General features: G+C 32.4%; 2 protein-coding genes across 4 annotated transcripts; both read right to left on the bottom strand.

The window, feature by feature from the left end:
- Positions 1-796: 796 nt before the first annotated feature.
- Positions 797-5,808, bottom strand: LOC115950704 (auxin-responsive protein IAA31-like). Of its 3 annotated transcripts, XM_031067931.1 has the most exons (6): positions 5,636-5,808; positions 5,443-5,531; positions 1,924-2,138; positions 1,385-1,590; positions 1,131-1,227; positions 797-1,024 (listed from the first exon to the last, which is right to left on the bottom strand). In XM_031067931.1, exons 2-6 carry the CDS (start codon positions 5,464-5,466, stop codon positions 970-972), a joined length of 597 nt encoding a protein of 198 aa, XP_030923791.1. In that variant the 5' UTR covers positions 5,467-5,531; positions 5,636-5,808; the 3' UTR covers positions 797-969. The 3 variants fall into 3 exon arrangements, with proteins under 3 accessions (XP_030923791.1, XP_030923793.1, XP_030923794.1); XM_031067933.1 differs by lacking the exon at positions 5,636-5,808 and having other exon boundaries at positions 1,924-2,517; positions 5,443-5,529; XM_031067934.1 differs by lacking the exons at positions 5,443-5,531; positions 5,636-5,808 and adding an exon at positions 2,227-2,786.
- Positions 5,809-7,818: 2,010 nt separating this feature from the next.
- Positions 7,819-9,456, bottom strand: LOC115949668 (auxin-responsive protein IAA31-like). The gene is made up of 4 exons (XM_031066957.1): positions 8,947-9,456; positions 8,410-8,615; positions 8,156-8,252; positions 7,819-8,047 (listed from the first exon to the last, which is right to left on the bottom strand). Exons 1-4 carry the CDS (start codon positions 9,159-9,161, stop codon positions 7,993-7,995), a joined length of 573 nt encoding a protein of 190 aa, XP_030922817.1. The 5' UTR covers positions 9,162-9,456; the 3' UTR covers positions 7,819-7,992.
- Between the last annotated feature and the right edge of the window lie 12,276 nt (positions 9,457-21,732).

Raw genomic sequence — 21,732 nt, forward strand, 5'->3', positions numbered from 1 at the left:
ATGTAGAAAACAAAATTAAATAGCCAGCAAAGATATAGACAAATTCAGATATCTCTATTCCCATTATAATTAAAACAACTTAGAATTCCTAAATAGAATATCCAGATACTGAAAAACACTACACTGGTACTTGATATCAATGAAGTGCTTGCATCGCAGTACAACATCAAGTCATTAACATTAGTTTTTGCTTCACAAAAACTCTTCTTTTTTTTTTCGAACAGTCACTTTCTTATTCTATTTTGCAACTAGACAATACCATCCACTTTTTATTAGGTGGCAATAGGTGGCCTTATTATATATGTATAGCTTCAGAATTGTCCTTAGTTTTATCGATTTCTTTTAGTTTTCTCCATTGGCAACGTAATTGAGTTCATTATATTCTATATGTATAAAAACTATCAGATACCTTTTAATTAGTGTGAAAGGATGACCATATTCCATAGCTATCGTACCAATAAGTGAATGCTTTGCAATCAAAATTAAAGTTAAGTCCCATCAAAATTTAAAAAATTAAAGTTAAGTTTTCATCCAAAAAAAATAAAAGAGTAAAATTAAAGTTAGAAGAGCATGACAGCACGCCCACGTCTAGGTACGTACTTCACACGAGCGTGGAACGTGTCTAAAAGTCATTTTATTGATTAGCATCACAATCACCAATCAAGGGGATTAACACTATCGTCTTTGTGACACAAGGGTCAAGACTCAAGAACATTACATTCCACCTAACAGAGAAAAAGAAATGTTATATTCAAGCAAAACGTAAATATTAATATCATATACTACTTTTTGTGGATGAGATAATAATGTTGATATATATAGTTTTTGTAAGAAAAGGCTGTACATATCTGTAATCTTGGGCATATACTCCATACTGTATTTGAGCGTGTCAATATGAGCTGGAACTAGACAAAATTACATACACAAAGAGAAATGGACTGAATAAGTGAAGAACAACTATTCTAGCTGCTAGCATCTGTCTGCTCTGGTGATCTTTAGTCTTTTCACATTGTTTAAGAACATCCTATACCGAAGCCAAAAACAGAAAATGAATTTTACAATATGAGAAAAGTTAATGCATAACATGAAAGGAAGAAAAGAAAAAAATGAAAAAGAAAGGTGATGCTTACTCCCATGGCACATCTCCAACCATCATCCAATCCCCTTCTTTATCTTCATAGGTCAAGACATGATATTTATCAGAGTGAACTCGATCAGCACCTGGGCCTATTTCAAAGAGTTAATAAAACTTGAATGTAGCTTAGCTTTAGTTATACGATCATATCTGTATGGTGCCACTTTTTGATGATATAGAGTAACATTGAAAGCTTGAATTTCCTTTCAAAAAAATAAAAAGAAGAAAGCTTGAATTTTGTGTACTTACAAAGAATGGTGGTGGGGAACATATGGGCAATAGTTGTCATGAGACTATCATAGCCATCTTGTGCAAAAAGATTCAATTTTCTACCAATCGGAATGCCTTCCATGTATATCTTGATAAATAAGAAGGCCTGCTTTTGATCAAGTGCTTTATCTAAATGTGCACTCCTCAATATCGATCTGATTGGTGGCCAGCTTAGTGGTTGCTCTCTGAATTGTCAAATATAAGTTCATTCAATATCAGCCATGTAACATATATGATCTTATAGCTAGATCAGAACCTGACTCTAGAACTCAAACAGGAAAGTCTTAATTTTTCTTTGGAAAATGCTAATCTCCAAGAAAAAAGAGTCCAAATATACCAAAACCAAAAACATTGAAAACTAATTGAAATAAAGGGAAAGCCATGCATGTGAATTAAAAAAGAAAAAGTCCAGAAATAAAGCTTGGGGGTAGAGAAAAAGTCCACACAAAAAAAAAAAAGTTGGTTGAAGGTTGTTGAATATATGAATGCAAGCCATCAATAAGAACATATAAAAATACCTTGTTGTCGTTGTTGGAGTGGGAAAGAGGTCATTGTAATAAGAGGATGAGATGCTTAGACCAAGTCTGAGGTCTGTGCTCAAATCAAATCTTGTGCTGTTATTGCTTTGAATTGGAGCACAGAAAGAGGAAGAAGAGGTGCCAGCTGCTGCAGAAGGGTTGCAGCTGCTGTCTATGGAAGAAGCTGATGAATGTTGTTCTGATGTAATTCCCATCTACAATTGAGAATTGAGATTGATGATGATGATGATGATGAAATGAAATGGTGAAATAGAGTAGCTAGCTGTGTTGAAAGACTGCCACCTTAGTCCCTCTGTGTCTTTATATGCATGGATAGATAGCCATAAAAGAGAGCCAGAGAGAGAGAGAGAGAGAGAGAGAAGAGGAGGGACAAGGAAGTCAGAGTTTCGACAAACTCTCATCAGTTTGATTTGCCTTGAGGGTGGCCGACATGTCCACGCTGCATACGCTAGCGACGTGGCTTTCACTCTATTATCTAACCTTTTACTTCTTTTCTTTTGTGTGTGGGACACTATTGAAAACCAATTTGCCTATTCCATCACTATTGTGTTTATGACTCCACACGTTGATATACTTGGCGAAGTGGTCGGGCCGGGTCATATTATCATTATGATCATGTCAATTGTCAAGTAAGAGAACAAAGAACAAAATTGTTATAAATAAAAGTTAAATAATACTTAAATTTACAAAGTTCACTATAAATACCTTCATCATAAAAGAATGGAAAAAAAATATTAAATATTGTAGACCCTGTCAACTTATCAACTTTCTCAGCACATGTTCTTATTACATATAAAATAATAATAAAGCTAAATTATCTAAAAAGATAACTAAATAAAAAAAGTAAAGCATAACATATTAAGTAAAGAATAATGAATAAATATTTAATATGAAATTCATCTCAATTTGCTTAATTTTTTTTTTCAAATGAACTCAATCCACTCAACCTTAGTAAAAGATCCAGCACTAAAAAATTTCATACTTGAGAATTGTACCTCAAGTTAGTGAGTAATTTTGTCAGTATATCATCTACAATACAAATTTTTAATATAACTTAAATATAGAATGAAAGCGATCAAGTCAATAAAGAATTAAAATTTTATAACTATATCACTATTCTATAAATGAATTAAATTAACTTCAAATCCTTATAACCATTTTTTTTAAAATTACTTTAGAAAGGCTGATCCAACCCAACCTAAAAGCTAAGTGAATTGACCCATTTTTGCTCGAGGCCTAAAAATCTTAGGTCGGGTTGGCTATTTTTCTTTGATTTTGGGTCAAATTAACGGGTATGAGTCCACTTTTGTCAAGTCTACTTGAAGGGCAAACCGAAAGAAGTTCAACTCTTGTCCTTTGTTTTAATTGATAAAGTATAATGTTGAATCTAGCCCATAATAGAAGAAGTTTAGAGAATTTCTTATTGGTTTTGAAATCACACCCTGCCTAGAAGAATAATAAGGAGTTACATTAATTATATTAAAGTGGTAGTTCTATCTTGAAGAGAAAAGAAGTAAGGAAGTGTGCCATTCATTAAAAAAATAGTGGTGGTGTAATTTTGTTGTTGTGTGCATGCGTGTGACAATTAGAAGCGAAGTTTTGTCTTGTATGAAACTTAAAGATTAAGTTTTGTCTAGTGAGTTAGTGCGAGGGCACCTTTGAAATTTTGGGTTTTTTTTTTTTTTTTTTCTTTGAATTTTTTTTTGGTGAGAGTTAAATGTGTGGTTGTAATTCCTATTATTAATAATAAATTTTGGTTGGTGTTGAGAGTAAGCCAAACTACGTTAACTTTTTTGTAGTATATTGTGGTGCTTGTTATTTTATTATTTTATGTGCACTTAACAACATATATATAGTCTCAAAGGACAATAATATGAATGACGAGGCTTAGATTAAAAAGAGGATGAGGTGACGAATGGTAAGAAAGAACATAAAATTGCATCCTTTTCCTTTACCTAATAAGCTACTCAATTGCAATAGGCACCACTATGTTTCACATGGAGTACTTTAACCAAATGGGAAGCAATAAATTTAGCCAAAATGCACTTACAGTGATGCCAATGTGCAAAATTCCTGCTAGAGGTGTGTGAAAGAGACGTTATCATGAGGCCCTTAATTAGAAATCTTAACCAAGGCATTATTCGTCCATTGCCATGAGTCATGACTTAGGCAGACAAAGACTTCTTACCAATTTGAAACACCACATATATAGCAGATTGGTTAATTTTAGTTTTCTGGACAATGTATGTTGTTTAGTCTTATAAGGTATACATAAAAGCATGCGTGTTTTCCAAGCAATTATGGTTTGGAGTCTAAAATCTTGGAAATTTTCGTTCCAATTACTTGAAAATTGTGAAGTTGTATTAACTCTCTCTAATCCAAATAAGCCATCAAAAGATTCAAAACCAACTGCTCAGCTATACAATCATAGATAGGTAGGTTTTAGTTGAGTTTTTTTAGAAGTCAAAAAAGCAGAATCTCTCTTTTCTCAAGAAGCAATACTTATCAATTCTTCTAAAGTTGAGGTAGCTAGTGAATGTTTGTGAATTTAGTCTTTCATGTGAGCGTGTTTTACTGTCTCTGTTCAAAAGAAAAGAACATAATCCCATATCAGGGGGGAGTAATATGCGTGTTGTTACTTATGGCTCTATCAAGACCTCATAAACTTAGGTAGATATCTTTTGGAGTGTCTCACCATTCCTAGGTCTCTTAATCTTAATGTAATTCTTTATTCTTCCTTTAAATATGAAATTCATTTATTCATAATTCTTGTTAGTTGCTAGACATATTATTTTTCAAGTGACAACTCAAACTAATAACAGGCCTATGTACTAATAAAACAAACAAATAAATTTTGGGTTTGTTCAGTGCATAAAACTTACATTAAGTTTATCGTAAGAATTTTCATTGTGGACGTAGTCGTCAGACTGAACTGTGTAATCTTAATCTTCGTGTTTGCTCTGTTTTCATGTTTTCGCTCATCATTCAATCACCCAAAATCACACAACGACTTTAGCATAAGTCTAGATGAGTTTTATTTTTTCAACATGATCAACGTACAGTTATAAACTATGCTTTAATTGCTTCTCAAATATTGTTTGTTGAATTGGGGTCTATATATATAACATTCACAAAACATGTAATCATACTATTGAAGGAAATATAAAAACATACTCAAATTAAAATCTCTCAGAACAATAGCTACAAACTACATACATATGCATATACACATGACAAATATGACATATTTAACTCTGCAAGTGTGAAGTCTCAGTGAAATTGATCTCTTCTAGCAACTGCCCACATAATTTTATTATATGTGCTAACTTTATAAAAAAAAAAAAAAAATTGACAATTGAAGAAAATTAAGTGTTGGGTATAATTCAGGGATGCAAAAGCAGAAGTGATGGTTAACATTAAAAAAACACACACATATATATACGCAAAAAGAAAAAAATACCAGTGGTAAAGAAAAGGAATGGAAATTGTGAAAAATACCAGAAGGGTTCCAAGTAAAAGCATCTTTGAATCTCCGGCCGTCAATTTCAATGTCCAATCGAATCGGTACCAAATTCGCCGAAGTTGGCCTGCCTCATCAAAATTCCAAATAAATATATATTTTTTATGAAAAAGAAAGAAACCCAAAAGAGAAAAAGAAGAAGAAGAAGAAAAAAGAGATGAGATGACATACATCCTGAACTTGACGGGGGCTTTAGAGAAAGACAACGCCGGTGCTTTCATTTGAATTTTCCGACAAACTAACAAAAACCAGCAGTTATCAACTCAAACACTACTTTTAAGTGTTCAAGTGTTTACCAGTGTTTACTTTACTGTTTACTCTTCTCTCCCCACTTCACTACTTTATTGTTTGTTTATCTTCTTCTATACTTTGGGTTTCTTCTTCGATTCGATAAAATTACTACCTATTAAATGTCGGTTTTACCCCCTCTCCGCCCTCCCTCTATTTTTGCTTCCTTCTTGGGCCCCCCTATCATACCCAATAGCAAATAACTACATGCCAATAAGTCAGCCCAAATCTCACGGCCCATATTAATGCAATGCTGATTTGATTGAGCTTACAAGTTACAAGGTCCTTTCATGTTCTTATTAGGAAAAATGCTAAAATCAAAATTTTTATTTTTTATTTTTTATTTACAAACTACTTAAACTACTAATGTTTGGGAAGTAAAAAAGCGATGTTAGTTTTGGATCCAAATAAGAACCAATAAGCATTTATCACATCAATAGTTTGTAAAAAAATTTGTGTACATAGTATTACTCTTCTTATTATATGATTCATCATATTTCTAAGCAATTTTAATCATTTATGGTGATAGTATTAATGTAATTTTTATTTAATAATTCAATAGTTATTATGGGAAGACTGAATTTGAATCTTTAATGTCTCAATTGAAATAAAATATGTCAGTTAAGCTACACTCGGCTAATACTATTGTTTATGTGCTATTGCTACAATTCTGGCCTAGTATTGTATTATTTGCTAATTAATTTTACTCCACCTTCGTACAAAAACAGAATTAATGTATCCTTTTCCATCCACTTGATGAGTCATATCCTTGATTAACTAATTATAAATATTTATTCCTCTTATCTCCTCATGAATTAGTACCCAGTGGCAGTGGACCACCATTTTATCAACTTTAAGAATGCCAGGGCCCTATCTGCACGATTGTCTCTCCATAGATGTTCCTTCTATCTAATTTAATGAAATATTTTGAAGCTTCCAAAAAAACGAAAAGAAAAAAAAAATGTTGGCCCTGAGGCTGTCATTGGTTCACCTAATTTCATTAGTTTTTTATTTATTATGTAGAAAACAAAATTAAATAGCGGGCAAAGATATAGACAAATTTAGATATCTTCATTCCCATTATAATTAAAACTACTTAGAATTTCTAAATAGAATATCCGAATAAGTCTTGTGCCACATAAAGTGGCACAACAAATGCCACAACTTGCCCATATAGCGAGTTGTGGTTAGTGGAGGGGTGTCTCCACATGAACTCACCAGTCACCACAACTTCTTCATCAACTACAACTTGTCACATAGGCTAGTTGTGGCATTTATTGTGCCACTTTATGTGGCACAAGACTTATTTAGAATATCCAAATACTGAAAATCTACACTGATACTTGATATCAATGTAGTGCTTGCATTGCAGTACAACATCAAGTCATTAACATTAGTTTTTGCTTCAAAAAAACCATTTCTTTTTCCTTTAGTCTCGAACAGTCACTTTCTTATTCTATTTTGCAACTAGACAATACCATCCACTTTTTCTTAGGTGGCAATAGGTGGCAATAGGTGGCCTTATTATATATGTATAGCTTCATAATTGTCCTTAGTTTTATCGATTTCTTTTAGCTTTCTCCATTGGCAACGTAATTGAGTTCATTATATTCTATATGTATAAAAACTATCGGGTACCTTTTAATTAGTGTGAAAGGATGACCATAGTCCATAGCTATCGTACCAATAAGTGAATGCTTTGCAATCAAAATTAAAGTTAAGTTCCTATCAAAAAAAAAAAAGTTAAGTTCCGATCAAAAAAAAATTTAAAGTTAGGTCCCATCAAAATTTAAAAAAAAAAAAAAGTTAAGTTTTCAACCAAAAAATATAAAAGAGTAAAATTAAAGTTAGAAGAGCATGACAGCACGCCCACATCTACGTAATTTTATTGATTAAAAGTCATTTTATTGATTAGCATCACAATCACCAATCAAGGGGATTAACACCATCGTTTTTGTGACACAAGGGTCAAGACTCAAGAACATCACATTCCACCTAACAGAGAAAAAGAAAAGTTATATTTGAGCAAAACGTAAATATTAATATAATATACTACATTTTGTGGATGAGATAATAATGTTGATATATATAGTTTTTGTAAGAAAAGGCTGTACATATCTGTAATCTTGGGCATATACTCCATACTGTATTTGAGTGTGTCAATACGAGCAGGAACTATACAAAATTGCATACACAAAGAGAAAAGGACTGTATACAGTGAAGAACAACTATTCTAGCTGCTAGCATCTGTCCGCTCTGGTGATCTTTAGTCTTTTCACATTGTTTAAGAACATCCTATACCGAAGCCAAAAACATAAAATGAATTTTACAATATGAGAAAAGTCAATGCATAAGACATGAAAGGAAGAAAAGAAAAGAAAAATAAAGAAAGGTGATGCTTACTCCCATGGCACATCTCCAACCATCATCCAATCCCCTTCTTTATCTTCATAGGTCAAGACATGATATTTATCAGAGTGAACTCGATCAGCACCTGGGCCTATTTCAAAGAGTTAATAAAATTTGAATGTAGCTTTGCTTTAGTTATACAATCATATCCGTACGGTGCCACTTTTTGATGATATAGAGTAACATTGAAAGCATGAATTTCCTTTCAAACAAAGAAAAAGAAGAAAGCTTGAATTTTGTGTACTTACAAAGAATGGTGGTGGGGAACATATGGGCAATAGTTGTTATGAGACTATCATAGCCATCTTGTGCAAAAAGATTCAATTTTCTACCAATCGGAATGCCTTCCATGTATATCTTGATAAATAAGGAGGCATGCTTGTGATCAAGTGCTTTCTCCAAATGTGCACTCCTCAATATCGATCTGATTGGTGGCCAGCTTAGTGGTTGCTCTCTGAATTGTCGAATATAAGTTCATTCAATATCAGCCATGTAACATATATGATCTTATAGCTAGATCAGAACCTGACTCTAGAACTCAAACAGGAAAGTCTTAATTTTTCTCGGGAAAATGCTAATCTCCAAGAAAAAAGAGTCCAAATATACCAAAACCAAAAACATTGAAAACTAATTGAAATAAAGGGAAAGCCATGCATGTCAATTAAAAAAGAAAAAGTCCAGAAATAAAGCTTGGGGGTAGAGAAAAAGTCCACACAAAAAAAAAAGTTGGTTGAAGGTTGTTGAATATATGAATGCTAGCCATTAATAAGAACATATAAAAATACCTTGTTGTCGTTGTTGGCGTGGTAAAGAGGTCATTGTAATAAGAGGATGAGATGCTTAGACCAAGTCTGAGGTCTGTGCTCAAATCAAATCTTGCGCTGTTATTGCTTTGAATTGGAGCACAGAAAGAAGAAGAAGATGTGGCAGCTGCTGCAGAAGGGTCGCTGCTGCTGTCTATGGAAGAAGCTGATGAATGTTGTTCTGATGTAATTCCCATCTACAATTGAGAATTGAGATTGATAATGATGATGATTAATTGAAACGGTGAAATAGAGAGTAGCTTGCTGTGTTGAAAGACCGCCACCTTAGTCCCTCTGTCTTTATATGCATAGATAGATACACTCATAAGAGAGAGAAGAAAGAGGAGAGGAGAGAAGGGACAAGGAAGTCAGAGTTTCGACAAACTCTCGTCGGTTTGATTTGCCTTGAGGGTGGCCGACATGTCCACGCTGCATACGCTAGTGACGTGGCTTTCACTCTATTATCTAACCTTTTGCTTCTTTTCTTTTGTGTGTGGGACACTATTGAAAACCGGTTTGCCTATTCCATCACCATCGTGTCTATGACTCCACACGATGATATACTTGGCGAAGTGGAAGGGCCGGGTCATATTATCTTTACATGTCAATTGTCAAGTAAGAGAACAAAGAACAAAATAGTTATAAATAAAAGTTAAAAAAAAATTACTTAAATTTTCATTATTCAAAGTTCACTATAAATACCATCATCATAAAAGAATGAAAAAAATATTAAATATTCTTCAGCACATATTCTTATTACGTGTAAAATAATAATAAAGCTAAATTATTTTAAAAGATAACTAAATAAAAAAATACAAAGCATAACATATTAAGTAAAGAATAATAAGTAAATATTTAATATGAAATTCATCTCAATTTACTCAATTTCTTTTTTCAAATGAACTCAATCTACTCAACCTTAGTAAAAGATCCAGCACTAAAAATATTCATACTTGAGAATTGCACCTCAAGTTAGTGAGTAATTTTGTCAGTATATTATCTACAATTCAAATTTTTAATATAACTTAAATATACAATGAAAGCGATCAAGTCAATAAAAAATTAAAATTTTATAACTATATCACTATTCTATAAATGAATTAAATTACCTTCAAATCCTTATAACCATTTTTTAAAAATTACTTTAGAAAGGTTGATCCAACCCAACCTGAAAGCTAAGCGAATTGACCCATTTTTGCTCGAGGCCTAAAAATCTTAGTTCGGGTTGGCTATTTTTCTTTGAGATTAGGTCAAACTAATGGGTATGAGTCCAATTTTGTCAAGTCTACTTGAAGGCCAAACCGAAAGAAGTTCAACTCTTGTCCTTTGTTTTAGTTGATATGGTATAATGTTGAATCTAGCCCATAATGGAAGAAGTTTATAGAATTTCTTATTGGTTTTGGAATCACACCCTACCTAGAAGAATAATAAGGAGTTACATTAATTATATTAAAGTGGTAGTTCTATCTTGAAGAGAAGAGAAGTAAGGAAGTGTGCCATTCATTAAAAAAATAGTGGTGGTGTAATTTTGTTGTTGTGTGCATGCGTGTGACAATTAGAAACGCGTTTTGTCTTGTGTGAAACTTAAAGATTAAGTTTTGTCTAGTAAGTTAGTGCGAGGGCACCTTTAAAATTTTGGGTTTTTTATTTTATTTTATTTTATTTTTGAGAATCAAGTTAGTTTATGTTTTAGAAATTTTTTTTGTGTGAGAGTTAAATGTGTGGTTGTAATTCTTATTATTAATAATAAATTTTGGTTGGTGTTGAGAGTAAGCCAAACCATGTTAACTTTTTTGTATGTTTTGGTGGTTGTTATTAATTTTATTATTTCATATGCACTTAACAACATATATAGTCTCAAAGGAAAATAATATGAGTTACGAGTTTTAGATTAAAAAGAGGATGAAGTGACGAATGGTAAGAAAGAACATAAAATTGCATCCTTTTCCTTTACCTAATAAGCTACTCAATTGCAATAGGCACCAATATGCTTCACATGGAGTACTTTGACCAAATGGGAAGCCATAAATTTAGCCAAAATGCACTTACGGTGATGCCAATGTGCAAAATTCCTGCTAGAGGTGTGTGAAAGAGACGTTATCATGAGGCCCTTAATTAGTAATCTTAACCAAGGCATTATTAGTCCATTGCCATGAGTCATGAGTCATGACTGAGGGCAGACAAAGACTTTTTACCATTTGAAACACCACATATATATAGCAGATTGGTTAATTTTTAGTTTTCTGGACAATGTATGTTGTTTAGTCTTATAAGGTATACGTAAGCATGCGTGTTTTCCAAGCAATTATGCTTTGGAGTCTAAAATCTTGGAAATTTTCGTTCCAATTACTTGAAAATTGTGAAGTTGTATTAACTCTCTCCCATCCAAATAAGCCATCAAAAGATTCAAAACCAACTGCTCAGCTATACAGTCATAGATAGGTAGGTTTTAGTTGAGTTTTTTTAGAAGTCAAAAAAGCAAAATCTCTCTTTTCTCAAGAAGCAATACTTATCAATTCTTCTAAAGTTAAGGTAGCTAGTGAATGTTTGTGAGTGTAGTCTTTCGTGTGAGCGTGTTTTACTGTCTCTGTTCAAAAGAAAAGAACATAATCCCATATCAGGGGGGAGTAATATGCGTGTGTTGTTACTTATGGCTCTATCAAGTCCTCATAAAGTTAGGTTGATATCTTTTGGAGTGTCTCACTATTCATAGATCTCTTAATCTTTATGTAATTCTTTATTCTTCCTTCAAATATGAAATTCATTTATTCATAATTCTTGTTAGCAGGGACGGATTTAGGATTTTAAGCTAACGGGAGTTGGAGTATAAAAAAAAAAAAAAACTTCAAATAGACATTCATATAGTATTAAAAAATTATTAATACTCAAAATCGTTGTTTCTAAATACATTAAGATGAAATCATTTACCAACAAAGCCAAAAACAAAAACAAAATAATGTGTTTTTTTAATACTGGGTAGGCTAGGATTTGTTTTTGTTGAAGTTAAAGCATTCACAGTGGTGGTGCTGAAAATTTTAGCTTTTAGTACCTCAAAAAGCTACTTTCACCTCAAAAAACTACTTTATCTATTTTACCACCTCATTTTACAATACACCCAATATCAAATGTTTTATTTTTTTATCACTTCATTTAAAAATAATATACAACTCATAAAAATAATAAAGAAAGCAAGAGAATTTGAGTTTTTTAATTGTAGGAAGAAATATAATCTTAATAAATATTATATTTTATTTTTAACAACTTGTTTCAGTCAACTAGTATTTATACCAGTTTACTATAGTTACAAAAAATTTAGCTTTAACTTCTCTAATAACACATGATTTTTTGGTTCTTTGGTGGTAAACTTTTTTTTTTTGGTTGCTAAAATAGAATCACCATTGTGAATGTTTTTATTATTTTTGTTAAGTTTTTGGATTTGATAGTTGCTATTTGGGTGAGGCTAGTTAGGGTCCGTTTGGTTGGGAGGATGAAAAAGTGAGATGATAGAAAATAGAGGGAGGATGGAAAAGTGGGAGGATAGAAAATTTTTTAGTTTTTCTCATTTATATTTGTTTGAGAGGGTGGAAACTTGGAAGGATGGAAAACTTTTTAGTTTGGTTGAAAATAAAGTTTGTATAAATTTACCATCATATCCATCTTAAATAAAACAAAAAGTAATACAGTATACTTTAAAAAAAATTTGTGTATAGATGAAAGTGGACATTTCAAAAAATAGCATAACAAATCATCCAAAAGTGTTTTCTTAAAAAAATAATAAAAATAAAAAATTAAGGAAAAAAAAGAAGGAAAAGAAGAAGAACCCACCACCTAACAAAACCAAAGAAAGAAAAAACAAAAAACAAAAACAAAAACAAAAAACCAACTTTACAAAGGAAAAGTAAAAAAAAAAAAAGCCAAAAACATAAAAAAGAGATGGGGGCAGTTTTGTCCAAATATTTTTCTCATTTTTCACTCCAATTTTCTCTCAAATTTGGAGAGATTGTATTTTGAAGGGGGAGGAGAGAAAACTTGTGGGCCTCACCACTTTTCTCTCCCCCTCCTCCTCTCAACCAAACAGTAGAAAATGCCATTTTCCACCATATTTTCTTCTTACTATTTTCCATCCTTCCTATTTTCACCCCAACCAAACATACCCTTAAACTTATTGGGGGAGAAAAGAGGCCTAACTACAAAAATGAAATATATAATAACTAAAAAAATATATTTTGGACAGGGGGGCCTGGGCCCCCTGGGCCCTAACTGGGTCTGTCCCTGCTTGTTAGACGTATTATAACTCAAGTGACGACCCAAACTAATTATAGGCCTATGTACTAGTAAAACAAACAAATAAGTTTTGGGTTTGTACAGTGCATAAAACTTACATTGAGTTCATTGTGGACGTAGGCGTTAGACTGAACCATGTAAACTTAATCTTCGTGTTTGCTTTGTTTTTCATGCTTTCGCTCATTCAGTCACCCAAAATCACACAACGACTTTAACATAATTAAGTCTAGATGAGTTTTATTTTTTCAACATGATCAACGTACAGTTATAAACTATGTTTTAATTGCTTCTCTAACATTGTTTGTTGAAGTGGAGTCAATTGACTCAACTGGTAAGATTTCTTCTCAAGTTTTCATCAAATAAGAGTTTCTAAATATTGAAAAATAAATAAGAGTTTCTATATATTGAAAAATAAGAGCATGCTTTTGATAAAGCTTATGAACTTTCTGACAAAGAGAGATGTGCTAATCTATCAAGGAACAAGCAAACAAGTCTTCCCGTCCCATAGCTTGCAAGCACAACTGGATCTCCTTGATCTGGTCTCAAAAGCTATCCATTTCTCTTCTATAAAATGATATAATTGGAGAAAAAGAAAATCATTACTCCTCAATTTGTATTCGACATTTGAAGACTATGTCAATAATTGCACCCAAAGAGACCACATTAGACATACTTCAATATATGTCTCAATTGTCAATTCTCAACTGTTTCAAACATATATATAAAATTGAAACAATGGGCCGGCCAAACAGAAATTATACATTTCTTTCATACTAAATAGAATTTACTTATTTGTTTTATTGTTAACAACAACAACAACAAAAAAGTGGAGGAGGAGATCGAGCAGACAATCCTCTCTCTTTTGTTCTACGTTTTCTCTCTTGTTCCTTTTATATTATCACTCTCACTAGCAAAATTGAAATGGACCTCTTGTATTTTATATTTAACTTCAAGCATTGTGATCATGCTCGTTAAGCTTGACATTGGCCAATTCGTACGAGCAAGACTTTCAATAATAAGCTATTCCCACGTGAACTCTTACCCCACGTTCCTTGTCCGGACGGACCCAGGTACAAGGCAAAGGGGGCCAGAGCCCCCCCTGGGCCCAAAAAAAAAAAAAATTTAGCAAGTAAAATTTTTCCAAAATAAAAAAATAGGGGCTTGGGCCCCCCTGACATTTTTGCTCCAGCCCCCCTTCCCCTAGCCCATCATCCGGCCAGCTCAGAGCAGAGCAGAGCCCATAAGGCCATAACCCATGTCAATCCACAACAAAAAAAAAAAAAAAGAGAAAAAATCTCAGCCTCAGCAGTCCAAAACCAAACGGAGAAAGCAAAAACCAAAGGAAAAAAAAGAAAAAAAAAAAAGAAAGGAAAGTTGGAGACCCAGAGCCCAGACTCAGAGGCGAGAGCTACGAGCGACTAAGCGAGAGTGCGAGACGGAGAGAGACAGAGAGGCAGCGGTGTCGCCGTGCCGTGACGGAGCGAGAGCGAGACGAGAGCGAGAGAGTCCCTGAGTGCGAACCCAGCTGCTTCGAGCGAGACCCAGCTGCCGCCGGTTGCCGTTTCCCGATCTGCCCAGCCCAGCTTCGAGCCTTCACAGAATCACAGCTCACAGAATCACAGGTATTTACTCTTTAACTCTTATCTTTTCCTTCAAATTTCAAAACCTTGTGAATCTGTGATCTGAGATTCTGAGAATCAAAGAAACTGTGCAGCTGTGCTTGTGGTGTTTGAGTGTTTCTTGTTTGTGTTTTTAGTTTTTACTGATAACTGATTTGGTGATTTGGTGCTTGTGTTGTGCTGCGGCTGAACTGAACTGTGTGTTTTTTTTTTTTTTTTTGGGTTTTTGGCTTTGTGACTGTGTTTGTGGCTCTTGCTGCCTTGCATTATATAGATAAAAGAAATAGAATGATAGATAGAGTCAGATGCTTTGTTGACTGGTAGTTGGAGTGTTGGACATTAGTTGGACATAATAATAGGGAATAGGGAAAAGTGGTGTGGAGTTGCTGTTGGGCAAAGACAAGCGACAGGGGAGAAAACAAAAAAAAAAAAAAAAAGGGTAAAGTTAAAAAATGTTTTTGTTAGTAGTGCTTGTCTGCTTGACTGTGTGTAGTGGGATTCATTGGGTATTTGGGTTAGTGGGTCAGAATTAGGAAGATGAAGATAAAAGACAATACAAAGATACAAAAAAAATAAAAGATATAAATAAAGGAAGAGACAACACAGAGACATAAATAAAGGCAGTTTAAACACAAAGATATTAAAGGCAGACAAAAGACAAAAAGAAAAAAAATAAATCATATAATATAAGAAATTATCACACAAATTTTAAAAAAATAACGGTAATTCTTATATAATTTTTATTTTATTTGTAGATCATGAAAAAATCAACTACAATGCTTGATTTTTTCAAAAGAAAAGGTTCAACTTCAAATTCTTCTGAAGTCAACGTGGAATTGCCAACAACTAATGTTGCTATTCCAATTCCGAAAAATGCGGATGATTTTGAAGATTTGAAAGAGCTTCGAGTTCCCTTTTCATAGATGATTGTATAAAGAAACAATAGTGTTTCGCATCTTTTGTTTTTGTTAGTAGATTGTATCTTAATATATTAAGAAACAATAGTGTTTCGCATCTTTTGTTTTTGTTAGTAGATTGTATCTTAATATACTAAGAAACAATGATTTTTGGGTATTTGTCTTGGTTGATAATTTATTAATACTATATGAATGCGTATTTGAAAAAAAAAAATTTTGCTTATCTCTAGCCCCCCCCGGCTTAAAATCCTGCGTTCGTCCCTGCTTGTCCCTAAAAATCATTTTTTTTTCTTTGAGCTACCCTAACATCATTCATTAAACATTAGTAATTCGAAAACCTAAGTGATTAAATAAGATCGATATAAAAAAATATTAATGGTCTATTCACAAATTGCAAAGTGAAGAGATTGCTTTTCTACCAGTCATCAGACACAAATACATGTACCTTCGCTTTAAGCATATGGAATTGGAAAATGTTACTAAATCTGTTTTTATTTAAGCATATAGAATGCAATTTTCTAATTTCATGCATGGTGTGTCCAAAATCTAAATATTTACCCAGATTTGATTGCCCGATTCTAGATAAATGGAACTATTTTCCCTTGATATTAGGTAATAAATTGGAAACGTTTTGACTTATGTGCAAGATTATTCTAAAATATTGTTTGAACAAATAGTGAAGTTATAAAAAAAAATATAAAAAAGAGAGGCATTGCAACGATAATTAATGATAGTTTATACGTTAGGCTACTAGTCATTAGAGAAAAGAAACTAGGGTTGTTGAGTGTGGGGGACAAAAGATAGACGTGAGGTTTGAAACTTGGAAGTTAGAAAAAAAAAAAAAAAGTCTCAAAAGGCCTGGTGGAAGGTTCGGTTTGATCGATGATGGATTGTTTAAAGGACTTTTTGAACCAATCTAAGTCTAAGAGGTCCCTCAAAAGACATTAAGAGAATATACATGTTCTCAACTTTAAGAAACATGCAATCAACTAAATTCCTCAATCAAAACCTCTCTCTCTCTCTCTCTCTCTCTCTCTCTCCTCAAATTTTATGCACATGAACATATACACGTGCAAAGGAAGTAATGAAGGACCAGCCTGAATGAGCTGGCTTTGTTATTCAGATCAAAAGCGACATCAATGTTTCAACCTATATATGTGACATCCTCGAAAAAATGTTCCTCTAACAGATAAGGGTATGCAATGTAAGAATCTTACTTTCGTAAATATAAAAGAAGCAGTTTATGAACATTTAGAATACACCTATTCCCCTGTACATAAATGAAATCAACATTCATGTAATATAAGATATTGTGGAGTACAAGGAGTGTAAGCTTAGTCAAATGAGATAAAGATGAAAAATATATGATTTTTGATGGTCACGAGAGAGTGAACGCTTTTAATATCTTGGATTAATAATTTATAAAAATAGAAAATAGAAAATGTTGTGAATCATAATTCATAACATAAGAGAATGTTAGATGAGGATTTTTCACTATGGAATGGGTGGGAATCGTTAGACAAAAACACGTTATCCTTTTGCTTCAATTTTTTCTCTCTAGATTATTATTTTTTTCTTTCTATCTTAACATGTATGAGGGCTATTTCTTTTTTCTTTTTAATGCCTACTTTCTCCCCCCCAAATACCTATACCACCAAGCTGGCAAGCTGCAGTAGTTTTAACATAGAAGCAAGATCCTAGTATCCCCAAATATGTTATTCATGTATTTCTTTTTCCTTGCACAAATTGATATATGCAATGCATGCGATTAAGTACATGCTTGTGTAATTGAAGAGAAGACAGAGAGAGGAACAAGAGGGCAAGCTTGCTCCTAAAGGAAGGTACCAAGGGGAAGAAAAGATTAGGATCGTAACAAACAAGGGTGAAAGAGAAGGTTGCTCCCTCAGGCTCAATGTTGCTTCCATTAGGCATCTTTCTCTTCCTCCAATACCTTTATTTTTTTATATGCAATGAACTTTATGTACATCTTAAGCATGTTGATCTCACCCTTAGGCCTTAGTACTCTCACTTTGTGTTAAAAGCTTCCATTTCCTATTTTAGCACTTCCTTGAATTCTCACCTACATGCTCTATATGCCTTCTTTTTTCTTTTTCTTTTTCTTTTGCTCTTTTTTCTTTTACAGTTCAAAATTTATGAACCCAAGAAAGACAACTTGATGAGAACCCTTTATCTTTTGCACTATTTTATTCCCCTTAGCTTTTATTCTCTCCTAAGCTGTCCATTTCACTCAGTTCTTTCTAGCTGATAGAGACTTTGAATTTATTTTGTCTTAATACTCATTTCTCAGTCAAATTTATAGAAAGCCATTATTTGATTACACCCACCTAAGCCTCTACAACTGAGTTGCTGGGGCGGGTGCACGATCCCATTTACTAGGCTTGCTTCATGGACCTCTTTTTCATCGCATTATCAATTGTCAGGACACTTTAGGTAATTGCTCATAAGGGATATATTATAGCACGCTGGCCGGGTTAACAAATTTGTGAAAAGAAAGCATCGAAATTTAGTCTTTTTAAGTTTCTTTAAATAACTTTTTTTGGTAGTGGCCCTAGTGGGGAAGCTAGTTACTGTGCCAGGACTTGTTTTCATGTCCCATTTGGGCCATATTTGATGCATAATCAATTGGCCAGGTGTTTTGGCTTGCATTGTGCTAATTTTTTTTATAAAAAAAATCTTATGTGTCATCTTTTATTTATTTATTTATTTTTTTTGTGTTTTTGTTATTGTTTTTCTTTCTTTCTTTCTTTTTTTTTTTTTTATGTAAAAATAAATGAAGAATAATTAAATCGAATACCTGCTGCTGAAAGGTTCTATTTTATTGCCCAATCAGAGAATTTTCAATCTACGCAAATGTATTTTTGTTAACCTATAGAATCAAGACCGCGTATATTTTCAATCAACTTGTTGATTGTAGAGGTTGGTGAGTCGGTAGTGGTTTGGAATTTTTTAACCCATCGTAGGCAATTTGGTTGAGAACTTTAACCTCAACAAGCCAAACGTAACTCATGCATGGTCCAAGTTTGGGTGCATCAGACCATGTATTCCAGCCCACACTTGATTAGAGCTCACGTAATGAGCCTGACAACCATGTCACGTTAGCTCTACTTGAAGAGGTTGGGTCAATCAACTTGAAGGGTTGCGGCGGGCTTGACAAATGGGTTGATCCTTAATATTGGGTTGGACTTGGATTTCATAAAATATCAGGAGGTGGATATGGTCTTTAACTTCACTTTCACCTTCCTGAGTTTCCTCTGTCTCTGCTCTTTTTAAAAAAACCAATACCAACGGCAACAATAACAATAATAATAAAAAAAAGATTAATTGCAAATTACACTCTTAAAGTTTAGGGATAATTAGATTTTACACCATTAAATTTCAGAATTTAGATTTTACCTTCTCAAGTTTGGGAGTGTTTGGATTTTACACCCTGATATTTCAAAATTTAAATTTTACTCCTTAAAGTTTGGATTTTACACCTTAAAGTTTCAGAATTTTGAAGTGTAAAATCCAAAAACCCCCAAAATTTATGGGGTAAAATTCAGATTCTGAAATTTTAGGGTGAAAAATCCAAACACTCCCAAACTTTAGGGGTGTAATTTGCAATTTATCATAGTAATAATAAAATAATAGTAATAAAAATAAAAATAATAATTTTAGGGGTGTAATTGGCAATTTACCCTAACAACAACAACAACAACAATAATAATAATAATAAATTGAAGATTTTTTTTAAAGGGGAGATATATAGCTGTGGCCTTGATTTCGTGAACATTAAGCCTAGTTTGTTTTAAGAATCAAAATTTTTTTTTCTTAAATGTAATATATTAGATTTTCCTATTAAATTAAAACACATGTCCGTATTGAAGTTAATTTTCATTAAAAAATAAAAAATTATTTATATTTCATTGATTAATACAACTATATATGTATAGTAATCCCCATAATACAGTCAAATTATGAAGATTTTTTTTTAAAGGTAGAGTTTCAATCTATGGCGTCCGCTTCTTAGGAGCGGCTCCATGTTATGGTTAGGGTGTTCAAATGAACACCCTGACCTTGAAAAAAAAAATTTATATATAATAGATTTGGAATAGATTTTTATTATCTAATAATAAAAAAAGGAACGCCCTAAAATGTAGTTACAAGGAACAATAAGAATAAACACAATTTTTTAAAATCAATTTAGAATAAAAACCTAAATTTTCTATTTTACATAACCACTTTTCAAAAAAATCCACATCGAATTATCTATTTTACACTACATTTTATAAAAGTATTATTTCTTTATCAATTTCTTACTACTCTCTCTCTCTCTCTCTCTCTCTCTATATATATATATATATATATATGAGTAATGAAAGTCTTAAAAAATTTTGTGCATATATGAACAGTAACAATATATTTTTATGATTACTGTAGTTGCAAATGCATTTTGCCCAATAATACATAAGTTGGTGTGATGATTTTTGTGGTTTTTTTTTTTTTTTGAGAAATAATTACAACATGCTGCTAACCCCGCAGCTCGAACCCTTTCCCCCTTAAACCCCCAAGCACTTTGTACATGGGGAGGTGCCAATTTTTTTAAATCAATTTAGCATAAAAACCTAAAGTTTCTATTTTACATAACCACTTTTCAAAAAAATCCATATTGAATTATCTATTTTACACTACATTTTATAAAAGTATTATTTTTTTTTTTTGAGAAATAATTACAACATGCTGCTAACCCCGCAGTTCGAACCATTTCCCAAGCACTTTGTACATGGAGAGGTGCTAATTCAGCTATAAGGCCCTTGGCAATGATTTTTGTGGTTGGTTGTGCAAAATTTGGCTCTTATGTCATTTTATATGGACCAATATTAATGCTCTTAATGACCACTTTAGAAAGAATTCGTAGAGTGCCACTGCTGCTCCTAATAATTGTCATTTATTATCAAAACTATGATACCAATTGATTTTTAATGTATAAAGAAATAAAATCTCAGATATTTTACTCAATGATAAAACCCTTTACCAACCAATTTTATTTTATAAGGATGAAAATAGTGACATGAACCCAACCAGAAGAACAAAAGCTAACCACCAGATATCCACATGTTTTTTTTTTTTTGTTTTTGTTTTTTTTTTTTAGAAAGTAGATATCTACATGTGATTGTAACGAATGTTGAACATCTTGCCTAAGATCTATAAAATGACATGACAAGTTGCAAGCCAATTCGTGCCACGGATATAGTAGTTGTTGTTGCCGAAAGCCAGCCTGAGCCTTAAATATCTAGGTGTTCACTAAGTGCCATCTTTCTAATCAATCGGTCATGTGGGCTACATGTTAACACGTTGCACATTCACTGTTTACTTCCAATACGCGAAATGCAAAGGTACTCCCTTTTGGGGAAAAAAAAAAAAATCGGATTTTATAGTATTGTGCTCCTAGCAAAGTTGTTTTATTAATTATTATAGATGGCGATGTTACTATTTTACTTTAGATAATAAAAATTATAAGGAAAGAATGCTCTCAGTGCAGGTTACAATTTGTCATTGTAATTAATTTCACATTACTTTCTTTAACAAAATATAATATGATATGGCTTTTAGGTCATTCGTAAAATTTTGATTTTATTTTCAAGAAAAGATAATTTACATGATTTTGTTTTTGGTTTCTCTCTTGTGGCAGTAGGTTATTACTTGACTATAACTAACAATCATATCAAATAATCAAAAAAGAAAATAAACTTTGACGGTTCAAAAAAAAAATATATAAAATGTAAAAGTTTTTTGAAATTTATCAAGAGTTTTATAGTTTAATAACATAGTTCAAAAATTACTATAAATTTGTCGAAAATCTTTTACTAAATGAATCAAGATTCAAATTTTCCTCTTATTATTGTAATTATTAAATTATTAAAAAAAATACAATAAATTTTATTACA

The sequence above is a fragment of the Quercus lobata genome, chromosome 6 (assembly GCF_001633185.2).
Source record: "Quercus lobata isolate SW786 chromosome 6, ValleyOak3.0 Primary Assembly, whole genome shotgun sequence".
Lineage (NCBI taxonomy): Eukaryota > Viridiplantae > Streptophyta > Magnoliopsida > Fagales > Fagaceae > Quercus > Quercus lobata.